General features: G+C 40.0%; 1 protein-coding gene across 1 annotated transcript; it reads left to right on the top strand.

The window, feature by feature from the left end:
* The first annotated feature begins 207 nt into the window (after nt 1-207).
* On the top strand, nt 208-9,161 carry LOC122555653 (extracellular calcium-sensing receptor-like). Its single transcript, XM_043701649.1, has 6 exons — nt 208-293; nt 1,204-1,495; nt 4,978-5,811; nt 6,185-6,412; nt 8,000-8,117; nt 8,230-9,161. Exons 1-6 carry the CDS (start codon nt 223-225, stop codon nt 9,159-9,161), a joined length of 2,475 nt encoding a protein of 824 aa, XP_043557584.1. The 5' UTR covers nt 208-222.
* The last annotated feature ends 17,842 nt before the right edge of the window (nt 9,162-27,003 follow it).

Below are 27,003 nucleotides of genomic sequence, written 5' to 3'. Positions count from 1 at the left end.
GTTTAATGAAATAGCTAGAGCTTATATTAAATCAGTTATCCTACTGTAAACCGAGAACAAATATTTGCCCTGCCAAAGATGCATTATTCGGTCCTTTTAGTGATGAATTCTGCTCTTGCCTTGGCATGGACCAGTAATGAGCAGACTTGCAAACGTTGGGGTAGGTCTGATTTGCTGGGTCTATCGAAGGATGGAGATGTCATATTAGGTGGAATTTTTGCGATGCATTCTTACCACGTTGAGCATCGGCAACTCATGTTCAGCAACCATCCGGAGCCAGCAAAATGCATCAGGTCGGTTCAATAAATTGGAAAATATAAATTGGGCGGCACGGCGGCACAGTGGCACAGTGGTTAGCACTGCTGCCTCACAGCGCCAGAGACCCGGGTTCAATTCCCGCCCAGGCGACTGACTGTGTGGAGTTTGCACATTCTCCCCGTGTCTGCGTGGGTTTCCTCCGGGTGCTCCGGTTTCCTCCCACAGTCCAAAGATGTGAAGGCCAGGTGAATTGGCCATGCTAAATTGCCCATAGTGTTAGGTAAGGGGTAAAGGTAGGGGTATGGGTGGGTTGCGCTTCGGCGGGGCGGTGAGGACTTGTTGGGGCCGAAGGGCCTGTTTCCACATTGTAAGTAATCTAATCTAATCTACCCTCATGCTGCTTCACGGGTTTGTATGACTACTTTCTGAGTGAATTTGTGAATTTAAGATAAAATATTTGGTTTGCTTTACGTTTGCAGCATTGTCCCAAATTGCTTCATAATCAAACAGGTACTTTTGCAATTTATTCAAGGTTGCCACATGATAATACAGCAATGTATGCACTGCAAGCTCCCACAATTGGTCTTGTGTTCAAAACTCAAAACCCACATTTAGAATTTTGAAATGAAGGCTAAGTGTGGGTTAAGACATTGTGAGAAGTCTCCTTTTCTTCTTTGAAATACGTCTATTGGACCTGAGAAGGAAGGTGGCGGATCCGCTAAATGACTTATTTGAAATTGAAGACATTGTCAGATCTTTGCATAATGTCAGTTAAGATTTTATGCTCAGGGCTCTGCATTAAAGCATATATTCATTAACTTCCAATTTAGTGGTGTTATCACTGAATTATACCTAATAATAGCTACATGGTGGTTCCCTCAGAAATAACTGCTATTGTTATTTTTTGTGTATTTTTTAAATTTTGTTTTTTCACCTTCCCTGCAGCTTTCAGTTCAGACCTTTCCGTTTTGCAGTGGCGATGATTTTTGCAGTTGAGGAAATAAATAACGATACAACTTTACTTCCTGGTGTCATGCTGGGATACCAGCTGTACGATTCTTGTCAGTTGACTCAGTTATCGCTGAAAGCAGCTATGGCGTTTCTGAACGAACCCAAGGCAAACACGCCCTCTGTTAATTGTAAAAACTCTTCCACTGTTTCTGCGATTGTCGCTGATTCTGGATCCACGAGGTCTTTAGCAATAGCACCTTCCATTGGTACCTTCAGAATCCCTATGGTAAGATATGGTGTTCACTAACTCGGTTACAATGTGAATAAAGTTGAATCAACAGTACAAGATATGGTGTTATATGGGTCATTTAATCTATTGTCTATGCAAAATTTGGAATTTGTTAATCCAAAGGAGACCAAGGTCTGCAGTTACATCGCCTTTAGAATGTTCATTCAGAATGGTGAGACTGTCCAGTACAATTACTGTTGATTGCTCTTTGGTTCGATATAGCTATAGCTTTATAACAAAGCTATTATTCCTCTTCATCTAAGATAGTGCTTCAAAAGTCTCATTTCAAAAACTTGGTAATGTACAGAAGTAACCTATGAGAAAGCAAACATTCAAGAATGGTTCTAACAATTGGCAATTTTAGGTCTTTTTTTATTAATTCCTGAGATGCGGGTTGTACTGGCAAAGTCAACATTTGTTTCCAGTCCCAGGTTATCATTGAACTGAATGGCTTCCAGCAACATCTGCAAGACAGGTTTACAGGGAATTATATTACACGGACCAAAATCAGAAATTGCTGGAAAATCTCAGCAGGTCTGGCAACATCTGTAGAGAGAAATCAGCATTAATGTTTCAGTCCAGTGACCTTTCTTGAGAACAGCATATGAAGTCACATGCAGGATAGACATCAGTGAACTAGACCGGAACCTTTGTTTTACTGCAAGCATAGCTTAATGCTCACCATGACTGGGGTATCTTTATATTCGAAATGTATTCCTGGAATTTATTGACCACTGGTGGCGATGGTGATATGCTGATGATATTTGTACATTGCACCTTCACTCTACATAGAACATAGAACAATATAGTGCAGAACAGGCCCCTTTTGCCCTCGATGTTGCGCCCACCTGTTAACTGTGCATGGTGGCACAGTGGTTAGCACTGCTGCCTCCCAGCACTAGAGACCTGGGTTCGATTCCCGCCTTAGGCGACTGACTGTGTGGAGTTTGCACATTCTCCCTGTGTCTGCGTGGGTTTCCTCTGGGTGCTCCAGTTTCCTCCCACAGTCCAAAGATGTGGCGGTAAGGTGAATTGGCCATGCTAAATTGCCCGTAGTGTTAGGTGAAGGGGTAAATGTAAGGGTGGGTTGCGCTTTGGCAGGTCGGTGTGGACTTGTCGGGTCAAAGGGCCTGTTTCCGCACTGTAAGTAATCTAAACTCATCACCCTACATCATCCTCCATGTGCTTACCAAGGATTGTTTAAATCTCCCCAACGTGGCTGAGTTAACTGCATTGGCAGGCAGGCATTCCATGCCCTTACCTCTCTGAGTAAAGAACCTGCCTCTGGCATCTTTCTTAAATCTATCACCCCTCAATTCATAGTTATGCCCCTCCTACAAGCTGATATCATCATCCTAGGAAAACGACTTTCACTTTCTACTCTATCTAATCCTCTGATCATCTTGTATGTCTCTATCAAATCCCCTCTTAGCCTTCTTCTTTCCAATGAGAACAGACCCAAGTTTCTCAGCCTTTCCTTATAAGACCTTCACTCCAGACTAGGCAGCGTCCTGGTAAATCTCCTCTGCACCTTTTCCAATGCTTCCACATCTTTCCTGTAATGGGGCAACCAGAACTGTACACAATATTCCAAATGCGGCAGCACTAACATTTTGTATAGTTGCAGCATGACATTACGGCTCCAGAACTCAATCTGTCTACTAATAAAACCTAACACACCATATGCCTACTTAACAGCACTATCAACCTGGGTGGCAACTTTCAAGGGTCTGTGTACATGCACATCCACACTACGAAGAATCTTTCCCTTGACCCAGTATTCTGCCTTCCTGTTATTCTTCCCAAAGTGAATCCTTTGCCCAGATGAAGAGATTCAACAAGTGGTAAATGAATCACATCCTAAAAATTTAAACTAACTACTTTATCGGAGCATTGCTTAATTTTTAACCAATCTGTCTCATGATGCTATTGCACCCAATGCACAAGCTGAGATAGTATTTGGTCCACAGGTCTGAACGTTATCACAGTGCCACAAGAACCCGACACCATTTTTCTTTAACGCACCTGTTGTCAATACTTTGGTGTGTTCTCATCAAGCACCATGGTAACTCAATTTACGAGTGATCGGTTCAGCTTTTACCTTAAGTATAAAGTCATTTGCTTTTCAAAACTTTGTGTGTTACCACATTTGTCCGTCTTACTACTTAACTGAAACCTTAACCCATTTATTGGGAACAGCCAATTGGCGAAATGAATCCTGCGGTCAGGGGTTTTTATTTAAAAGTGTGCTTTCAATTTTGTTGCACGATTTAAAACAAAAACAGATAACGCTCGCAATACTGGGCAGGTCAAGTACATCTTCTAGATTAGTGGTGCTGGACGGGCACAGCAGTTGCAGTTTTGCCGTGCTCTTCCAGCACCACTAATCCAGAATCTGTTTTCCAGCATCTGCAGTCATTGTTTTTACCTAGGTCAAGTACATCTGTCAAGAGAGAAATCGCAGCTTCAAAAATAAGCTAATGTCACACTGAATTCAGCATCGGGATGCTCCACTACATAAGACAACGTTTCGTTTGTTAAGAGCAGAAAAGCATTCTACAAGAGGCAAAACTGAGGAAAAAAAAACACTTACAATTTGTTAAGTACTCCTCTGTTATCAATTCTAATGTAAAGGTCAAGGGGCAAAGTGATCAGCCAGAACGCTGTTCCTTGAACTTTTGAAATTAAGGATTTGTTACATTGAAAGGGAAGCAACATAGCATATTAATATAAGGACTACGAAGCCTACCTATCAGCAAACCACAGCATAAATAGAATGCTAAACGATACAACGCAAACATTATGTTAGCAGTTGATATAATTCTAAATTAAACCGGCTTACTGCAGCAAGTGTAACCATGCCTGAGAGACAGTGAGCTTAATTTGCTGCCAGAAGCTGGATGAAATTTTTCAAAATTCTACCTCGCAAACTTTTGAATTAAAAACCGATAATGTTTAAAATGTTGCTAAAGATAATAGGGGGTAAGCTGAAGAGTAATTTTAAGTTTGGGCAATGGTGTAAACAGGTCATGTAAAATTACTCACATATCCTACACCTTGCTTGTTTTTTTCCTCCATTGACTTCAATGTGAAGGCACAAAACACGAGATCAACAGTGGACCCTCTGTATAATATCAAAGTTAGAAATCGCCCCAGGTCACCCGTGTATATATACAGAGAGAGAGAGAATGTTCATAGACGTCCTTCATGTTAAATTCTGAGGATTGAGCATTATGCGTGGTTGCAGCTAGGAAAAGAAAAAGCAATGCTTGGATTGAATCTTGGGAGTGAATATTTTAATGGGACGGTTTGAAATTATTAAATAAGTTATATATTCTCTGTTTAACAAAGGGCCGCTCCTGGAAGCACTGTACAAGCTGAAATATTTACACTTCTCCACTGATATGTTTGCCTTGATATCATAAACAACCACAAATTATTATCAAAATGCAATTTTTGTTTTGCTTTATTTGTGGCAGGTTAGTTACTTTTCAACCTGTGCGTGCCTGAGCAACAGAAAGGAATATCCATCATTTTTTCGAACAATACCAAGTGATTACTATCAGGCTAGAGCATTAGCCCAGCTGGTGAAACATTTTGGATGGACCTGGATCGGGACCATTAAGAGCGACAATAACTATGGAAACTTTGGAATGCAAGCATTTGAAGAGGCAGCCCAACAGTTAGGAGTTTGCATAGCCTTTTCTGAGTCATTTCATATAACACATGCTCGAGAGAAGTTACTGAAAACAATTGACACCATAAAAACCTCTTCTGCAAAAGTTATCGTCGCGTTTGTGGGACAATCAAACATGCGTGTGCTACTAAAAGAAATGATTAGACAAAATGTTAGCGACATACAATGGATTGGAAGCGAATCATGGGTTTCCGCATTGATTCTTCCGCAGGAAGAAACTAAAAAGATTGCTACTGGTACAATTGGAGTTGCAATTCGCAAAGTCAATATACCAGGGTTGAGGGAGTTCCTAATGAAAGTTCATCCATCCTTGTATCCAGAGAACCTTTTGGTGAAAAGGTTTTGGGAAAGTTGTTTTGGCTGTACTCTAACTGATGGAAACAAAACAGATTCCCCAAAAACTGAATTGGGGCTGAAGAAATGCACAGGAAGAGAAAATTTACAAAATATCCAAAATGAATTTACAGATGTCTTGCAATACAGAGTCACTTACAATGTGTACAAAGCAACTTATGCGATAGCTCATGCACTTCACAACATGGCATCATGTAAAACTGGGTCAGGGCCTTTCTCCAATGGGAGTTGTGCCAATATTTCAAATTTTCAACCATGGCAGGTGAGGAACATTTTACATAGTTTGATCTCTGCATTTAGAAATAAGGTAAGTATATGTGAATGCATCTTGGGTAGCCCTGGCTGCTTGTGAGAAGGTCTGGCATAAATAAAAAGACTTAAAGGAGGTTATGATTTCCTGTTCCATTGGCTGAAGAAGTGATGTGGTGTTGGGTGGTAAAAAGATGACCTTGGCGTTGGTAAAATAATAGGCTTTACAGAGGTCGGTTCATAAGTAAGGGCGTTCGTAAGTCGGACGTTTGTAACCCGGGCATTCGTATCCCGGGGAAAAGCTGTACATCCAATGCGGTCAAATTTACGGTTGAAAGTTTGCAATTAATGTAAATAAGTTCTCATTTTGTATTTTTTGTTTAAAGTTGCTATATTATATGAGAACGGTGAATTTCATAACCAAGATCGGAGAAAAAGTTTATTTTGATGAAAATGGAGACCCTGTCGCAACATATGATATTGTAAACTGGCAACCAAATGCCCTCGGTGACATCGACGTTGTAAATGTTGGGCACTATGATGCATCAGCTGGTTCCGGAGAAGAATTTTCAATAACAGAAGGGGCGATTGTTTGGAGTGGTGGTCAGAAATTGGTAAGATTTGTGGGGAACCATGCCTTTTCTAAAATGCCTTATTTTTAATTTAAATTTCCGTTCTCTGAAACAGAAAAGCAAACTGATGGTTGTTGTATCAAATAGACAAAGTGCCCGCTACTGCCCATTTCCCAACATGGCATAAATTGCAACTTATGAAGCACTTTTAAATGGAAAATATCTGCTCACCAATTTGAAAATTGTTTAATTTGAGCAACCCAGATTGTAAGATCAGACATATTTTATTTCCTCCCACTTTCAACAGCAGAATTTCCTCGCACATAACTGATGTAATTAAAAATGTGAAAGAAAAATGTGCAGATGCAGAATGAGTTATCAATGTACCTGTGTACATTGCATAAATGAATGAATGTAGGAGCAAAGACGTAACGTCTAAGCATATTGAAAAGTGGTTGCATAGATTTACAAGAAATCTGAGGGAGCAATGGATACATTAGTTGTGTGACAAGGAACATGGTGGTTCATATTCATCTTGACCACAAACACATTTCTGCTGCAATAATGCAAAGCAATGACCATCTCCAACAGGAGAGGATCTATTCACCTCCCCTTGCTTCTCAATCGCATCAGCATCACTGAATCCGACACCGTCAACATCTTAGGGGATACCATTTCAAAAAGGTGAGTGGGACTAATCATATATTTTGTAGTTTCAAGAGGATACCAGATGCTAGGAAAGCCGCAATAGGTAACTCACCTCGAGTCTCCAAACATAACCACCACGTACAGGACACAGGTCAGGACTGTGATCAAATCATCCCACTTGCCTTGATGAGTGCAGTTCTATTAACACTGAAGAAGCTTGAAGCTATACAGGAAAAAACAGCCCACTTGCTTTGCACCAAATCCAAAATATTCACTTCCTCTACCACAGAAGCTCAGTAGCAACACCAACAAGAAACACTACAGAAATTCAACAATGCTGTTTGGGAAGCCCCTCTCAAATTCATGCTCATTTCCAAGTAGAAGAACATTGGCAACAAATCCATGGGTCACCATCACCTGCAATACCCTCTGGCAGCCACTTACAATCCTGACTTTGAAATATATCTCAGTTACCCCTTTCTGACAATATGGCCACAATATCGATAGCAAATGAATTTCAACATTTCAGAAAGGCTGGTCAAAGCCAATTAGAGATGGACAATAAATGTTGGGCTAGTCAACAACAACCACATCGCAAGAATGAATGAAGAAAACATTTTTATCTCTGAATCTGGTTTTCAGTTTAACCATTAAATGGTATTACTGCAAATTGATTCTGATTTTCTTTTAGTTGTTTTCCCTATTTCCTTCTTCAATAAAATGAAAACTCCCAGAATACATCCAGGATGTCAAAACAAGAATCTGAATTCATCGAAAGTATCCTGGCTCTGCAACTGCAAACCTATTCCAAGCACTTTATTGGGACATGATGAGGTCACAAACGCTGATAGTATTTCAAAAATAACAGTCCGAACAAACGTAACAGAAATAGGTCTTTTTATGTTACCAGAGTGAATGTTGTACATTTCCCACATTGAATTACTAACATTTCTTCACCATTGTATTCATATTCTTAATGAGGCACCTAAAGCTGTTTGTTCTGAAAGCTGCCATCAAGGAACAAGAAAAGCAGGAAGAAAAGGACAACCCATTTGCTGTTTTGATTGTATACAATGTGCACAAGGTGAAATTAGTAACACAACTGGGAAGGATACACCATTGCTAAAGGTATTGTTTCTTAAACTAGATGCCTTCATTGCTCAGGTTTTAAGATTCTTCGTGTAATGACAAACTCTTGTGTTGCTTCTTAGATTCCACTCAATGTATAAAATGTCCATTGGAATTCAAATCTAATGAAAGGCGGGATCAGTGCATTCCAAAAGAAATTGTGTTCCTTTCCTTTTTCGAGACAATGGGAATCAGTTCGGTGACACTGGCGCTGTTTGGAGCCTGCACTACTGTTGGTGTATTCGCAATATTCTACATCTACCGACACACTCCGATTGTTAAAGCTAATAATTCTGAGTTAAGCTTCCTTCTTCTTTTTGCCCTGACACTTTGTTTTTTGTGTTCAATTACATTCATTGGGGAACCTTCAGTTTGGTCTTGTATGCTCTGCCACGTAGCGTTTGGTATTAGTTTTGTTCTTTGCATTTCTTGTGTATTGAGTAAAACAATTGTCGTGGTAATGGCATTCAAAGCAACATTTCCCAGCAATAATATGATGAAGTGGTTTGGACTAAGACAACAACGGCTGATGGTGTACATCCTCACACTGGTACAATGTGCAATATGTACTACCTGGTTAATTGCATTTCCACCTTATCCATTGAAAAACACTAGTCACTCTCATGAGATAATCGTGTTCGAATGCAATGTAGGATCTTCGTTAGCCTTCTACAGTGTACTCGGTTATATTGGATTTCTGTCCTGTGCATGTTTTGTGGTAGCTTTTCTGGCTCGACAGCTTCCAGATAACTTCAATGAAGCGAAACACATAACGTTTAGCATGCTTATCTTTTGCGCAGTTTGGATAACTTTCATTCCAGCTTACATAGGTTCGCCAGGGAAATATGCTGTGGCAGTTGAAGTATTTGCTATTTTGGCTTCCAGCTTTGGTCTACTTATTTGCATTTTTACTCCAAAATGTTATATTATTCTGTTGAAGAAAGAAAACAATACAAAGAGGAACATGATGGGCTCAGTGGCTTCCAAAAAAAGCTTTGAAAATGTTCAAAAATGAGATGCAGATATTTTAGTAGATAATTACTTTGCCATAATAATGGTGAATAGCAATATTGTACCAAAAGAATCGATCAAAGCCGCAATGACCTGTAGTATGTGCAGTTTTGAAGTTTGGCTGATAATTTTGACTAGTTTACACATCTGCCCAGCATTTCATTTACATGTAACCTCATGGCAGATGAACCTCGATTATCAAGCATTCAATTGTCTAAACTTTGGATTATCCAAACAATATCGCAAGATTCCGATGCTTGGCTAAACTGTTTTAACCGGCATTCGATAATCCATCATTCGATTATCCGAACAATGTACTCCCCAGCCATGTCATTTGGATAATAGAGGTTCCTCTTGTGAACTGAATTGAATGGTGTGTAACCTAAATTTATTGAAAGATGGATCAAAGTTACTTTTTGTTTCCTAATCGTGACTTGAACTTCTTTATTGCATGGCGATTCCATTTGGACCTTGCTTTATCTAAGAATAAAAGTTCAGTTCGAAACTTGGTCTATTCAAATGTCCAAATGGATTGCTCACATCATTTTCACAAAGCACTTTAATAAATCTGCCATCACTGTGCTAAATTGACATTGACCGGGGTCACTGGTGGGAGGCTGAAATGATGGTGATGGTTGAAAGAGGGAAGGTTTTGGAAATTTTGCATTCACCGTGTTGGTGGTAATGTTGAAAACTGAATATTCGGCCTTTTTCAGAATTAGCTTTCTATACATATTCCAAATGAGCTCACGAATAATTATCTTCTCCCATTCTAAATGATGACATATCTGTAAAATGCACTCACTAACCAGCAGGCATTTTAAGCTTATTTAAATAATATGTACCATATGCTTAATCGAAACATCTTTGTGTATTTTCTCGCTGAGATGCTGTAATTTACTGCTGTATTAAATTCCCAAAATGCATTAAGTAGGCTGACATAATCAAAGGTTACTACATAAGCTCATTGTTTTTGGACTCATATGTTAACACGAATATATGATTGGATAACTAACAGGAACCATGAAGGTTGCTCAAAGAAAGTGTTTAGAATACTTTCCTTTATTGGTCAGAGTATTGAGTACAGGTGTTGGGAGGTCATGTCAAGCTATACATAACATTGGTTAGGCCACTGTTGGAATATTGCATGCAGTTCTGGTCTCCTTCCTATCGGAAAGATGTTGTGAAACTTGAAAGGGTTCAGAAAATATTTACAAGGATGTTGTCAGGGTTGGAGGATCTGAGCCATAGGGAGAAGTTAAATAGGCTAGGGCAGTTTTCCATGGAGCATCGGAGGCTGAGGGGTGACCTTCTGGAGGTTTATAAAATCATGAGGGGCATGGATTGAGTAAATTGACAAGGTCTTTTCCCCAAGGTGGGGAAGACCAGAACTAGAGGACATAGGTTTAGGGTGAGAGGTGAGAGATATAAAAGAGACCTCGGGGCAGCTTTTTCACGCAGACAGTGGTACATGTATGGAATGAACTGCCAGAGGAAGTGGTGGAAGTTAGTACAATTGCAACATTTAGAAGGCATCTGGGTGGGTATATGAGTACGAAGGGTTTGGAGGGATATAGGCTGGGTCCTGCCAGGTGGGCCTAGATTGGGTTGGGATATCTGGTCGGCATGGACAGGTTGGACTGAAGGGTCTGTTTCTGAGCTGTACATCTCTATGACTCTATATTGGTGCCTTAGTGGATGTCAGGTGGTCCATCTGATGCAATTCCTTTATCTCATTGATTAATGCAAATTAGTGATTAGCTAAGACATTTCAAAGGGCAGTAAAGAATTAACCACATCCTGGTCAATAGTTTTCTTTTCCTAAAGGACTTCTGTGAAAAGGATTAATTAATGTTTTGACTATTACTTCCAGGTTTTGTGCAGTTCAGATTTCAGCTTCAACAGTGGTGGGACACCCAGTCCCCAATGCATTACCTGGGTGTTTGGAATTGGCAGGCCTGCTGTAATACTGCTGGGTGATCACCTCCACCCAAATCAGTTTAAGTTAACTTTATAGTTATTTTAATCAACCTGCTCAGATTCATTATGACACAATTCTAAGACAGCTGGAAGCTGAACCTGGATCATCTGACATGGAAGTAGGTTTAGGGTGTAGGTTTGCTCACTGAGCTGTAGGTTTGATATCCAGACGTTTCATTACCTGGCTAGGTAACATCATCAGTGGCAACCTCCAAGTGAAGTGAAGCTGTTGTCTCCTGCTTTCTATTTATATCTTTCTCCTGGATGGGGTTCCTGGGGCTTGTGGTGATGTCATTTCCTGTTCATTTTCTGAGGGGTTGATAGATGGCATCTAGATCTATGTGTTTGTTTATGGTGTTGTGGTTGGAGTGCCAGGCCTCTAGGAATTCTCTGGCATGTCTTTGCTTAGCCTGCCCCAGGATAGATGTGTTGTCCCATCGAAATGGAAGTAGGTGCATACCACTGTACCATAAGATTCGATGATTGATTGAAATTCATCTAGGACAGACCCATATTCAATTCACTGAAGTTTGAATTCTCTCCCATTATGTGTATGCTTAATTGTCCTTATCAACCTCCAAGACTATTTCAAGATAATTTCTAATCAAAATTTTCAGAGACATTATTGCATACATCTGGAACAGGTGAGTCTTGATCCCCAGACTTCCTGGCCCAGAGGAAGGGCACCACTATTGAACTATAGAGGCCCAAGACTACTTTAAAGCTGATATTATCCAAAATCTGCACCTGATTTTCACAACTTTAGAGCCAAGTGCACCAGAAGCAAATTGCAGCTCAAGTTGCACAGGAACTAACAACCAAAAGTAGAAAGCATAAATTAAGATTGAAGTGCAGCCAACATTCTAACGCTGGAAAGAGGAAAGGACAGTTTAAAAATATACAAAATGTGATAATGGACAAATAGTCAGTGAAACTGATTGAAGTTTTGTTTTCCACGTGATGCCTGGGTATCTTCGCTCTCATGTACAAAACATTACAACAGTATGTCTGAAATATGGCTATGCGAGCAGAGAGAAACTCGATTTAATTTCTCATTGAAAAGCTTGCAACTCCAGAACAGCAATATTCCCTTAGTACTGCACTACAATGTCAATCCAGTTTGTTGAGATTCCCTCATTGAGTCGTTCTTGAATCAAAACATTCCAATTGAAATGACAGCTGGAGGCACAAAACCACTTCTGACATCCTATCGTGAGTTTTATCTTTTCAATCTAGCATCATATTGGGAAATTTGTGCTTTCTAACAAAGGTCATCAGGCATTTTGAGAATCAACCAAAAGATAACGCTGCTTTAAGGAGCTATTCTGGTTTTCAATTAGAAGCAAACAAAATTGTGTGGCATAAAACGTTTGTCGAAAAGAAATAACATGTCAGCACAAGACAATTATGTCAACACCACATTTGTGGTACATTACGTTCACTGCTTAAAAAACAAATCAAGCTATTGGTCTCATATTCTAACCTTGAAGAAGTATTGACTGCTGTGATTGTCTTCCGTCTTGCTCTATATTGCTTCCTTCATTGCATCCTCTCCTGCATTCACAAGCTCATTCCCATGCTGAAAGAAGATATGAAAGATATTTACAGTCTGATTTATTCTTAATATTGTGGTTACATGTATTAAAATCAGCTAATTTCACATGTTGTCGCATTTTACAAGGATTGTGCAATTCATTTTAACATTAAAATTCATGACGTTAAATTAATACGACAGTGTGAATGCATTTGATTCATCCACATGAAATTGCAAAACTCTGGTGGAATACCTAAAGATCATTGGAAGTCATTTAACCATCATGTGCTTCTTTGTATTTCTGTGTTTTCTCAGCAAGATAATGTAACATGTGGGAGCAAAAATACAGAAATCTAGTCCAAAACTGGATGTTAAAATCCCAGAGGCTTGCACAGCTATGGCATATTTAACAGGGGAGTTGATAATGTGCTGGAATGAAAGTTATCCACACAGCGTAAAAGATAGGCATGCTAAAAATGATGTATTTAGCTTCTTTGAAATTGTTTGGAAGTTGTCAAGCTAGGAAAATGATCGCGAAGCACAGACAAGGCAGAAATCTAATATAGAGTCAGAAAGTATGGCAGTGAAAATGCACTGCAGGTCAGGCAGCATCCAAGGAGCAGGAGAGGTGATGTTTTGGGCATAGGCCCTTCATCAGGAATGTGGTGGGGGAGGGGGGGAAGGGGACTGAGAAATAAATAGGAGGGTGGTCTCTAATACATAAATGGAGATGGAACACCAACTCGCAGAGTGTTTCAGGGAACATCTCTGGGATACACCCACCTAACAACACCACCATCACCTTATGGTCAACCACTTCAACTCTGCTTCTCACTCCATCAAATCCTGAACCTCCTCCACCACCAAATCCAAGCCACCCAAAGTCTGGAGGCAGAATAACTCATCTTTTGCCCAGAGACCCTTCAACCACACGGCATCAACATCGACTTCACTAGTTTCCAAATCTCCCGACTTCATCCTAGATCCAACCTTTCAACTCGGCACCACCCTCTTGATCTGTTCCACTCGTCCATCCTCCTTCCCACCTATCCGCTCCACCTTTCCCACTGACTTATCATAATCACACCTCACTACCATCTACCTATCACCTTCCCAGCTACCTTCCCACTACATTTCTGATCAAGGGCTTATGCCCAAAATGACAACTCTTCTGCTCCTCGGATGTAGCCTGATCTGCTGTGTTCTTCCAGTGCCACTTTTCAACTCTGACTCTCCAGCATCTGCAATTCTCACTTTCTCCTAAAAAATCTACTTTTGTCCAATATATATAAAAGTGTTATCAGCGAATTACATTGTATTAAAAAACAATTATTTTGCTGAAATCATCACCGTTCTTTAAAGGAAAAGGAGGTAATGCCAGACTGAACATATTAAACAATGCACATACAAACAGACCCTGCTGTGTAGGTCCAAACCACCTTATCATGTTATAGTTAGGAAGAACTGCATTAAATTACAACACCACAACAACTATTTTGCACAAACCACAATACATACAAAGAACAAAAATTACGCCAAATGCTGGGAAATGGAATATACAAGACCAGGTGGAAGTCTCTCCAAGGAATGTTATTGAATGCAGAAAACACAACAATAATGCACAAAAAAGTAAAAAATTTGAACTCGGAGTTACTGGCTTTAACAATTGGAATATTTATGTGAAAGTAAAACAAAACAAACACACAGATTGTGATAAGGGCTCCAATAAATGCCAGAATCACCAAAATAATCCCCATCAAATCACCAAAATAAAGAAAATCAATGTCCTGCATTCTCATGGACATTGAGTGCATTGTGATGAATCTAAACAGATTGACATAAAAATGCATGGGAAAACAAATCTAGTTAAAAAGAATACTACTGTGTTAATACTAAATAATTCAATTCTTAACATTTCTGTTAGTAAGATTTCCCCTGCATTCTATTCATCATTTATAATTAACGTTCAAGCAAAACCACAAAGGTCTCTTAAAGTACTGAAATCCTCTCTCAGCAAGCAATTACAGCAGTTGATCTTTTTTGTTGGTCCTTAACAGTGATGTTTGCTAATTTCACTATCAGCGCATTTTACGCAGTCAAAGCAGCAAAGGGGTTGTCCTTTCCTTGTTACTTTCCTCACTCCAAAGCAACAGCTTTCAGAGCAAATTCCTCTTGGAACCTAATTATAAAGTAGAAAATGTCAAATTTTCTTATTTCCTATGTGATACTCAACATTCAGTTTTTTGTTTGCTGAACGAAAAAGGGAAACAGAACATTAGTGACGTCTTTGGCATCTCTGGGTTGTAAGTTTATTAGAATCTACACATTTTAAACTCATGATTGATCAATATTTGTTCAGCAAACTTATTGAGGTATACGAAGATACATTAGATTCCCTATAGTATGGAAACAGGCATTTCAGCCCAACAAGTCCACACCGACCTTCCGAAGAGTAACCCACCCTGACCCATTCCTCTACCCTATATTTACCCCTGACTAATGCACCTAACACCATGGTCAGCTTAGCATGACCAATTCACCTGAGCTGCACATCTTTGTGATTGTGGGAGGAAACCAGTGCACCTGGAGGAAACCCATGCAGACACGAAGAGAATGTGCAAACTCCACACAGTCACCCGAGGCAGGAATCAAACCCGGGTCTTTGGCACTGTGAGGCAACAATGTTAACCACTGAGCCACTGTGCTGCCCACCTTAGGCCACAGATCAGCCATGATCTAATTAAATGTTGGAACATGCTCGAGTGTCTGATTGGCTTACTCCTGTTCCTATGTCCTATAGCTAAATATTCAGCAAGTGAACATTTTGGGAGAATCAATTTCATCTAGGAGAACCACTGAAGATTTGCAAATGCTAAATTATGTTTAACAAGCCTAATTAAAACTTTTGAGGTATTGATGCTCATGGGGCGGCACGTTGTCTCAGTGGTTAGCACTGCTGCCTCACAGCACCAGGGTCTCAGGTTTGATTCCAGCCTCAGGCAACTGTCTGTTTGGAGTTTGCAGGTTCTCCCCATGTCTCCATGGGTTTCCTCTGGGTGCTCCCGCTTCCTTCCACAGTCCAAAGATGTGGAGATCAGGTGAATTGGCCGTGCTACATTGCCCATAGTATTAGGTACAGTAGTCAGAGGGAAATGGATCTGGGTGGGTTACTCTTCGGAGGGTCGGTGTGGACTGGTTGGGCTGAAGGGCCTATTTCTACACTGTAGGGAATCTAATCTAATCGTAACTAATCAAACGTCTAATGAAACAGTCATCAGTCGAAAGTTTCCAACAATTATGCAACGACATTATTAGCCAACATTTCATGGCCCATGCAAACATGGTGACAGCACCTCATGGTGCTTATATTGATCTTACACAGAGTGATTCCCTGAACTTTACTAGAGCTACAAGATTAGATTGCAAAAAGTCATTGCTTAAGCTATGTTTACATTTCTTAACATATAGAAAGTGCAATGAATATCCAATTAGGAGTTTTAAAAGAATTGCAATGGTACCAAGTCGAAAACCTTTTGCTGGCAGGCAGTAGGGAAACTTAAACCCTGTTACTGAATAAACATGGCATCAAAATCTACAATCAGAAATGCAGTCTGTTTAACCGGTCAATACTTTTGTTAGGCCATCTGCCACAAAGAATGTTTTCGCCAATACAGTTCTGCTGAGCGAGTTTGAAAGTATGTTTACAAAACCCTACCATCTCATTCATGCACTAAATAACGGTATTTACTAACTGATCAAGGGGACCAATAATGAAATAGAATGCATCATACTGTAGGTGTTGTAAATCTTAAAGAAAGAGACAAATTGCTCCAGACAGTGCACCTGGCAGCATTAGTGGAGAGAGGAATTGAGTTGAAGTTTTAATCAAATCTGACTCTTCTTCAACATCTTCTTCTCTATTTTCATGACAAATTACCTTTGTCTCAAAACATTAGTTATAGTTTCATCTGTGCAGATGTTGCCCCTGTCATTGAATGTTCCAGCATTTATCAAGCACTAGGAGCAAAATTAAGGAACAGGTCATAATCTCCAGATTATGCCTGAGCCATGTGCAAATTGGTTTAGGGATAATAAAATTAGGAAAGTAAACATGTGGCTAAGAGAGTGGTTTGGGAAAGAAGGGTTCCATTTCATGGAGCATTGGCATCAGTTTTGGAACCGGGGGGGTCTGTACCACTGGGACAGTCTCCACCTGAACCAGTCTGGAACCAGTGTTATGACGAAAAGGATAAATAGGGTGGTCACTGGGACTTTATGTGAATGATTCGGGGAAAGGGAAAGAGAAAATGATAAGAACCATGATGGTAAATCAAATGGTAAGCAGCAGGTTAAATGTGTGCAGGAGGGTTTAAGTTCAAGGCAGACTACGAAAGAAGTAAAAAGGAAGGATAACTCAGGAGATATTATTAGAGATGTTGGAAATCATGAGATTAAGAAAACTAGCATAAGGGCACTTTACCTGAATGCTCGTAGCATTCGTATCAAGCTTGATGAGTTAACAGCACAAATCATCGCGAATGAATATGATTTAGTAGCCATTACGGAGACATGGTTACAGGATGGTCGTGACTGGGAGTTAAATATCAGACTATTTGTGAGGAAAAGCAGGAGGGTAAGGGAGGTGGCGTAGCTCTGATATTCAAGGACAAAATCAGGGCATTGCTGAGAGACGATATAGGTTCTATGGAGAATGAGGTTGAATCCATTTGGGTGAAGATTAGAAATTCTAAGAAGAAAAAGTCACTGATAGGCATTGTCTGTAGGCCACCAAATAATAATATCACATTGGAATGGGCAATAAACAAAGAAATAACTAATGCCTGTAGAAATGGTACGGTTATTATCATGAGGGATTTTAATCTACATATCGATTGTGCATGTTCTGGGTGCAATTCAGTTGGTCCAGCTACACATCTTGAAACAAAACATGTTTTGTTCATACACAATAGTTAAAATTCAAGAAAAGAAAGAAGGAATCGGAATATCTTAATCCAAATGAAAACTTACCAGAATAATAGTTTATTAAACTATGCAGTAACATCCAATAAATATTCCCTTGGCAAAGGCAAGTTCAGTAGGAGGAGAAACATTAAGAGAAGACTCTGAAAGAAGCAGGGAGAGATATACTGTAGCTTCCAAATCCAGTTTCAAGACTTCATCAACATGTTACTGAAACCTAGAACAAAAAATCCATTCTGTGGGAGCTTGACCCCATAATATTATTCCCAGAACAATGCACACTACCCATCTAACAAGAGTCTTGAACATGTTCAACATCACTTCCTTGCTCTCATACTCTGTACCGCTATTAATAGAGCTGAGAACATTCCATACTTTATTATCTGTTCTCTCCACCTGTACTGACAGCTTCATTGATTTGTGCACATATGCACCCAGATCTCTCTGCTCCTAAAACAAACTAAAGCAAAAAACTGCAGATGTTGGAAATCTGAAATAAAAACAAACCAAGACATAAAATTGACCAATTTATTTCTTACCATGGAAGTGTTCAATGGACCAATTTGGGTGGTTATTGCTGTACACTCTGAGGATCCAGAGTCACTGACAATGGCAGATACTGTAGAGGACTTTTGTCTTCAGCTCTGACTGGAAACTCAAAACTTGTTTTCAGAGTTAAGGGTGGCATGGTACAAGTGTCATAAGTCCAGTAACCCAGGGTAACATTGGGAAGCAGCCATGGGTTCTTGCTGAATTCATTAATGGTGTAAATCATTGCCAGCACAAAACGAAAACATCTGACCCAAAAGCTGTAGAAAATAAAAACAACCAGTTGATGATAAAATATTTAGAGAGCTAGATCTGTTAAATAATTTTCAAACTTAATATTATCATTCCTGTCAAATATGAGAATTAAAGCATTCAAACTGTTCATGCACAATAAGAGAAACATTATTTTGGAAACATTTCATTCACGACGTAACTATTTCATTAAATGTATCGGTAAATGGCCCTTAAAATGGATGGCAGTTGATTACTCAAAAAAAATGCTATTTCTTGGAAATGAATGGTTTTCAAAAGCAATAAGTTCTCAAAGTTTCACATACATTTGTCATGATGATGGATTAACTAATCCCCTCATTAGGGCGGCACAGTGGCTCAGTGGTTAGCACTGCAGCCTCATAGCATCAGGGTCCTGGGTTTGATTCTAGCCTCGGGCGACTGTCTATGTGGAGTTTGCACATTCTTCCCGTGTCTGCGTGGGTTTCCTCCCACAGTCTAAAAGTGTGCAGGTTAGGTGAATTGGCCATGCTAAATTGCCCATAGTGTTAGGTGCATTAGTGAGAGGGAAATGGGACTGGGTGGATTACTCTTCGGAGGGTCGGTGTAGATTTGTTGGGCCGAAAAGCCTGTTTCCACACTGTAGGGAATCTAATCTAATTAGTCAAAGTTGGCTATTCTTTTTTTATTGCCATTAGCATTTTTGCTTCACAGCACCAGGGGCCCAGGTTCGATTCCACCCTCCCGCAACTGCACGTGCAAAGTTTTCACATTCTCCCAATGTCTGCATGGATTTCCTTTGGCTGCTCCAGTTTCCTCTCACAGTCCAAGGATGTCCAGGATGGGTGGATTGACCATGCAAAACTGCCTGTAGCATCCAGGGATGTGCAGGCTGTGTGGAGCAGCCACAGAAAATGCAGAGTTATAGTTTCAGGGAGATGGGATCGGTGTGGAATCGATGGGCCAAATGTTTCCTTATTCCTTCCACAATGTAGTGAATCTATGATCCTATGACTTGGCAATAAAATATTGGTGGAGTAATTCACTGTCAACATATATGATTGATAATTGTTCTTGGAATTCAAACACAAACTATTTTCACATCTCTTGAAACTCCAAACATAATTTGGCACCTCCAAAAGCATTAAATCTTCCATTCTACAATCATTTTATATTTATTGCCTTTTGGGATAATTTTCTCCACTAAATTATACTTCACTAAACATACCTCCTGCAGAAGACGGCTGTCATCAAATAGACAGAGTTTCTTTTTTATCAAACATGTATCTTCATCACAACAATAAGCAATATCAATAAGTCATATCAACTGCACCAATCTTGTTGCATTCAATTTGAAATATGATATAAGCAAATGCACCAAATTTCCTCAGCATTCAGACAGTTAACAAACCTGAAAGCTCAGGGAAAATTTTATAGTTTGTTGCTCATAGTAAACCTTGAGGGGAGTCTGTTCACAAAATAAACCAATTCTTGCTGTAGTTTTTGTTTCTCTGGGTTTAATAAGGAACAAACATTTGCTTAAATTTCACGATTCTTTATATGAGGGTCCCACTTGTCAACTTTTATTACTATTCAATCAGCGAAACATTCATGTTTGTAATTTACTTGAAGAGAGCATTAATTAGTCAAAAACATCATGAATCTACAGGATCTGATGTTAACCTTGTGTATTTTGAATGAGCATAATCATTGCTATGTTTCAAATCAGTTTTAATTTTGAAACTTAAAGAGAAATTGGTAGGGAAATTCAGCAGGACTGAAAGATCTGGCAAAAATGCAGTTGAAGTATTGAGTCTGGTGATATTTCATCCAATGACTGGAGTCACTGGACTAGAAACTTTACCTCTGCTTTCTCTCCAAAGATTCTATCAGACTTGCATGAGTTTCACCAGCATTTGTTTTTCATTCAGATCTCCCGTATCCAAAACTGTATACTTTATTTCAGTTTTAATTTTGGTTGATGTACTGGGTTACCCTTACACCTTTTTGCCTTTTATACAAATCTTCATCAGTTCACTGAACAATGTGCATATCTATCCCAAAATTAAAATTTGAAAAAGCTTCACTTATGATGTAACCAAATGACAAACCTTCCACTTTTTATCTGAAGACACATGTAATTTTGTAAAGCTATTCGATTGCACAGAGTACACCTTCATTCTCAGAACAAATATGCAATGCCTTAAATGTTCGAGGAGTAAAGACATTTCACTGACTTTCTTCACTTTACAGCTTCTGGTTGGCATTTAAAAGAAAGATGTGGACAATCAACAATGATGCGCACATTAAAACCCTGCCAACAGCTATGTCACCTCACCTGAATAACCCAACCAAGCCACCAGTCTCCCATGGCTTGCAGTTTGGTTCATTCTTCAACAGCATAGAAACAACAGTGGTTATGATAAGAACAAAATACAGTGCATTATTAGTGTTAAGCAGATGTAAGGGGCACTGTAAAAGACTTGAAGGACATACAGAGGCACATACAATGCTGGAACATTTACAATGTAACATTTGGTCCAGCAGCTAGCAGTACCTGGGTTGTTATGAGACAAAAATAAATTCAAATTCAACCAATCAGTTTAAATTATGCCCCAAGATACTAAATTCCAATCAAGTTTGAATTTGGTATTTTGACAATATTAAAACCAATGAAACAATCCAATGCTTTGGGGTATAAATATTGAACAAATTGAACAGCTGGAGGAGAACTGCCAAGCCACCAACATGTGCAGAGCACCCAGAGAATAGCTCGCTTACATGTGCCTTTATCTTTCAATGACCTGTGAAACAGAAACCCCTAAGAAGAATAAAAGAAGACAGAGGAAGATGCGAAGAGAAGATTCAACAACTGGCTCATTTTGAAATTTGAATTTTTTGGTAAATCTTAATTGGGGGTTTCATCAGACCAGTATTACAGAAGGGAAAGTAAAAGATAGATTCGAGAAAGGAGTTGTAAATAGTTGTTAGTTAACATTCTATGTTAAATTTAAAGAATAAAGCTCTTACTTTTTTTGTACTTTCAATAGTGACTTTTGGTGTAGTACCTGGCTCTTGAATTTTAACAGATTACAGCACGGGTTCAATAATTTCGGTGTTGCAGGTTAAAATTAGCAGGGGCGGATTACCCTGTGTCATAACAGTTTGGGGGCTTGTATGGGGTTTAATAGTTTGGGGGCGTTTGCTGGCAATTTGAACAGTTTGGATCTCAGATTCATGATTTGAACAGGTTTAGACAGATTTGAATAGATTTGGGGTACGAAAAACCCAGTAGGTTTACACACTCGCAGGTTAGTGTACTCGATCTTTAAATAAAATGTAGTTGAGACGAATTGCTTAATTTTGGTGACTTGTGATTGATTAAATTAGAAGTGAAAGAATTGGATCTTAAAATTGCTAAAGAGGTTTTAGGATTTGAAGATGATTCTGAAATTTGTCAAGAAAGTTTAGAAGGAAAGAAAAAGGCCATTCTTTTAGATTAGCAAAGAAGTTAGATTTGGGTTTAATCAAGGACTAAAGCAAAGCTGAAATTGTAAGGGAGACACTCAAACACTTAGGTGTGTCAGAGAAACAGACAGGTGCAGTAGAGGTATAAAAACCTAAATTACAATTGAGGAAAATGGGGTTAGAAGATAAGCAAAAAGAGAGAGAGGAAAGTGAGAGGAAGTGAGAAAGAGAAAGAGAGAGAAGAGAGAGAAAAGAGGAAAGAGAGAGAGAAGATTCTTAGCTGAGCAAAGAGAGAGAGAAGAAAGGAAGAGACAAAGAGAGAGAGAATTTGAACTTGAGAAGTAGCGCCCTAGTCAACAAAGTCAGGTTAACAGGATTGCGATTAAAGGAGAAGGTAGTGGTACATACAGATATGTCAAAGCTCTACCACATTTTGATGAGAAAGATGTTGAAGCTTTCTTTATTTCATTTGAAAAATTGGCTAGACAAATGGAGTAGTCCAAGGATTTATGGGTAATGTTAGTTCAGACTAAACTAGTAGGCAGAACTAGTGAGGTATTTGACACGTTGTCAGATGAAAGGTCAACAGATTATGAAGAAGCTAAACAGGCCATTTTAAGTGCTTATGAATTGGTACCAGAAGCATATAGACAACGGTTCAGAAACACAAAGAAGGTCCTATCGTGGATAAAATGTAGAGAATCACCAGGAGATGCAGAGAGTTCTTCAAGAAGTAGGTCTTTTATTTGCAGACACAAAACTGTGACACTGAGAAAGCAGATTCTCGAATGCCCACAAACCTTAGGGTCCATGGTTTTTATATTTTTTTATCATGTTTCTGTTAGCTTATCAGCATGTCCAACTATATTAATCAAAGTACCTCACTCTAGCTACACAATAATTCAGTGATGTTAGTTCCCATCATCTCTTTAGTTGTACATCGTACTTAATGTTATTCTAATGTCACGGTTAGATATTTAGTGTCAGCATTTGCAACAATGGTCTTTCATTCCAGACTCTACTTAATATTTTCCTAATGTCATGATTAGATAGTTATTGTCAATATTCTCAAGCAGGCTGATTCTACTAACTATTAATTAGACATTTAATGTCATATCCCAAATATATATATATCGCCCCAATCTTGCCATAATGATACTCAACAGATGAGGCTAACTTTACTAATTGTGTTATCTCATCCCACCAAAGTGACCTTTCAGCCTCAACCTTATTCTGCTAATTGGTGTAAGAGCATTCCACTCTTCTTATCCCATCCTGCATCTCACAGACCCCTTGCAACAGATCACCAATGGATTTCATGCGAAAACCCTTCCGCGCTTTGAGACCTAGAGAAACACGACAATAAGCTCAGCCCCTCTCGTGCCCAATACAAACAATGTAGGTCCCAACACGGACTAAATAATTTTGGGAGTCTGAGACTTAAAGGGTTCTTCCTCCATTCCTGGTGTCCTTTGAGCCAACCACCTATCCTCCAACAACTAGAACAGGAAAAACGACCCAAGATCCCTCACAATCTAGGACCCGTGTTCTTCAGAAGTATCATTGATGTCCCCAAGTGGACATATTCCTTGCACGGTGAAGGTTGTCAGATCGTAATAGTAGAGTTGTAGGGTACATTCAAAGGAGGAAGCACTTCCAGGGATAGCTGAAATGACCACAAGTTGCGGTGTAGTGACGTGAACTAAAAAAGACAATAAAAGGTAAAGCACAACAAAAGACGAAGGCGATAACAAGTAAAACCGCACCTATAATAAGACCAATCTTGACAAACCATGCTCCCTAATATATTATTGCTAATATATAATTATATATTATTCAGCCAATCAAAAGCCTGATGACCAAACCCCGCATTGTCTTTTAGCTCTTGTCTTAGATTCTTTAGTTTCTCCATTGCTTTAGTAAAAGATCCTCCAGGACTAGTATTGTTAGATATAAAGGTACAGCAATGCTCCCCAAACATCACATAAACCCTGCCTTTTTCTGCCAGAATCCAATCTAAGGCCTGTCTGTTTTGCCATGTCATTTTGGTAGGAGCACCCAATTGTTCTCCCAAGGCCACAATGGCATCATCAGTATAATTGATAAATCTGCTGGTTGTAATAAATGTAATTAATCTATTAAGCATTCTTGCTACCCCCTATCACTGGGATGACAGCCTCCCAGCCTCCCAGCCTGCGGCAATCTTATTGCGGGCCTTAACCTCATTAGGAATACCTCTTGGCTGTCCTATTCTATCAATCTGAATCATTGGATCATACCGTCACTTAGTTCGGCACAAAGCTGACTGTGACATAGCAACAAGCTACGCATGTGGTGATATAACTACCTCGTGTAGGAGCATTACACGGTACAGCTGCTACTCCAGTCAGCTTGTAGCATCAGGCACAACCCTCCTTTCTTACCACACAGTTACCAAGTATCAAAGGATATCAGCCTGTGGGACGCATTGAGAATTTAAAATGGCCCCAAATGTGGTGTCCACCTCAAGTTCAATCATATTCCCACAAAGACCCTTAAATAGCCCACTGGTGTGGAACCATTTCGCTTAAAGCATTAAAAACTCAACTATTCCCGTATCCTGAAGGCAGCCACAGAAACGTATAATTAGTCTTACTGGTGGACTACAGGGTACTATAGCCGCACCACCATTGGAGTTGCTGCCTGCCCGCGTCATCCTGCTGATAGAACGTAGAGGCCTGAAGTAGGAGGCACCAAAAGGAGCAATGGGATTGCCTGTAAGCTGATGAATCATCTGAGTTAAGAGGTCGGCTAGAGTGCTGCCGTTGAGTACAGGTGGTCGAGTTATAGGGCATAGGGACAACATAGTATGAAGGGGGTTGCCTTAGTACACGAGAAACAGTCCTGCCTAGCCATCATTACAGCTGTGTAGTTTGCCCATTGATACCAGTGATTGTCATGGGCGTGTACCCATGTTCAGCCAGCAAGGTCTGCACTTCTAATACATCTTTGCCTCCCAGCCTGAGTAACCATGGCATTTCCAGTCCAGGACTGCCAAGTTAATGGTGTCCAAGTCTGAGTATCAAGGTCTGGCATCTGAGAGGGGATATCAGGGGCATCCCCCATGTCTTCCCATCCCCGCTGCTAGGAGAACTATGCTCCACATCTCCATCACTATAATTTCTGGAATGATCAGTTTCCCCTAGAACTTCACCTGTATCTTGTTTGGAACCCTGCTGAGGGGTACTAGCCTCCTGTGTGCCCTGGCCATGTCCAAGTTCTTCAGCCTCAGCTTCTCTTACCTCAGTGTTAGAGTTGGTTTGTTCTGGTGGGAGAGCTTTAGTACAATGATTGAGGTGGTACCATATGTGTCGTCCTTCCCTTGGATGGCGGTAGGTGATGCCTAAGTCACTACAAAAGGTCTCTCTCTCCTCGGCTCATTCCTGCACGCACACCCAATCCCTGGGCTTAATAGGTATTTCCTCGTTGACAGGTGTCGGTTCCATTTGTGTTTCCTGCAGGTAGTTAGTCTCATGGATCATAGTTAGCTGCTGCATACATTGGTTAATTCTAAGCTTAACTGCCCCAAGCTAGGTCCTTCATGTGGGCATTTCCATCTGGGCACAGGCATAGGTCTACCTGTGAGCATCTCATGCGGTGTTAGATTGGTCATGTGATTAGTCTGCAAGCAATAACGCTTTAGCACTAGCACCAGCGCATCAGCTCAATTAAGGTTGGTGCTTGCACAGAATTTGTTTAATTTGGCTTTCAATGTCCCACTAATTCTTTCCAACATACCCAACATACCTATGCACCCAAACCTCTGTATTGTTACATCAAAAAATGTCAGCAGCATCCAATATGCTAGTATTCTAGCTAGCATCAAGACAAATTTCCCTTTCTGCAATACCTCTGCCACCTTATGATGAGTATATAAGATGACAGAGTAATCCATTGTTACTGAGGATGTTTTTTCATACACAAAATTGGCAACCACCAATCCTTGATAGCACGGTGGATAGTCTTTAGCTAGTTCATCTAATTGGGTGCTTTCAAAAGCAATGGGCTGCATCATTCGCCCTCCACTCGCCTCCTGCATTAGTACTGCAGCTGTGTATCCTGTCCGCCTGTTTGACACATAAAGGTGAAAAGGTTTGTCGTAATCAGGCAAGGCCAATGCTGAGGCTGAGGCTGACAGCAAGGCTCAATTAAGGGTATTGAAATCTGTCATAGCCTCTTCATTCCCCTTAAACATGAATGTCCGACATCCTTCATCATCTTCCTTAAGGGTGCCGTAATCTTAGCATATTCCTCAATCGAGTCTGTGCTGAATCCTGTCATGCCCAAAAATATCATCATTTGCCTCACTGCCTCTGGTCTAGGAATTTTAACAATTGCTTTAATCTAACTTTGGTGCAATTGCCTTCGTGCCCTTCGCAATCAGCCTACCCAAATACTCAATCTGCTCTTTGCAAAACTGCAGCTTTTTCCTAGAGACCTATGCCCCCTGTCTGCCAATGTTTTCAAGAGGAAAAGGGTATCTCGCTCACTGTTTCTGGCTATCTGAGCAGATAAGCAAATCATCAACATACTGTATCAGCGTACTTTCTAAAGGCAGACACACCAATTCTGGTTTTAACACCTGGTTAAATACATGCAATGAATGCTTAAACCTCTGGGGCATTCTTGTATAAGTGTATTGCTGACCTTTATATGTAAAAGCAAACAGATACCGGCAGTGCTTTACTTGGGGGATGCTAAAAAAAAGCAGAACATAAATCCATACCGAGAACCAAGCTGCCTGTGAAGTCACATTCGTTAGCAGTATGTGCGGATTAGGAACAACTGCTGGCCAATCCTCCACTACCTCATTTACTGCTCTTAAATCATGCACAAGTCTCCATTTTGACCCATCTGCCTTTAAGACAGGTAACACAGGGGCGTTGCAGGGACTACATGTTTCTTTAAGTATCCCTGCCTTCGGCAATCCTTGTATTGTTGCTGCTATTCTCTCTACTGCCTCTGTTTTTAAAGGATACTGCAGTGTCCTAGGCAGAATAGCTCCTGGTTTCAACTTTATTTCCACTGGGCTAGCTGATTTCACTCTCCCCACATCTGTATCATG

Source organism: Chiloscyllium plagiosum, chromosome 13, assembly GCF_004010195.1.
Source record: "Chiloscyllium plagiosum isolate BGI_BamShark_2017 chromosome 13, ASM401019v2, whole genome shotgun sequence".
NCBI lineage: Eukaryota > Metazoa > Chordata > Chondrichthyes > Orectolobiformes > Hemiscylliidae > Chiloscyllium > Chiloscyllium plagiosum.
The sequence above is the reverse complement of the archived record's forward strand: the minus strand, read 5'-3'. Positions and strand labels throughout refer to the sequence as shown.

What these genes read in the sequence shown, in the direction of transcription:
- LOC122555653 (XM_043701649.1), top strand. Translation starts at nt 223, where the DNA reads ATGCATTCTTACCACGTTGAGCATCGGCAACTCATGTTCAGCAACCAT. An exon ending in GTACCTTCAGAATCCCTATG is followed by an intron (nt 1,496 to 4,977) that starts GTAAGATATGGT and finishes TATTTGTGGCAG; the next exon opens with GTTAGTTACTTTTCAACCTG. An exon ending in CAAATTTTCAACCATGGCAG is followed by an intron (nt 5,812 to 6,184) that starts GTGAGGAACATT and finishes TTTTGTTTAAAG; the next exon opens with TTGCTATATTATATGAGAAC.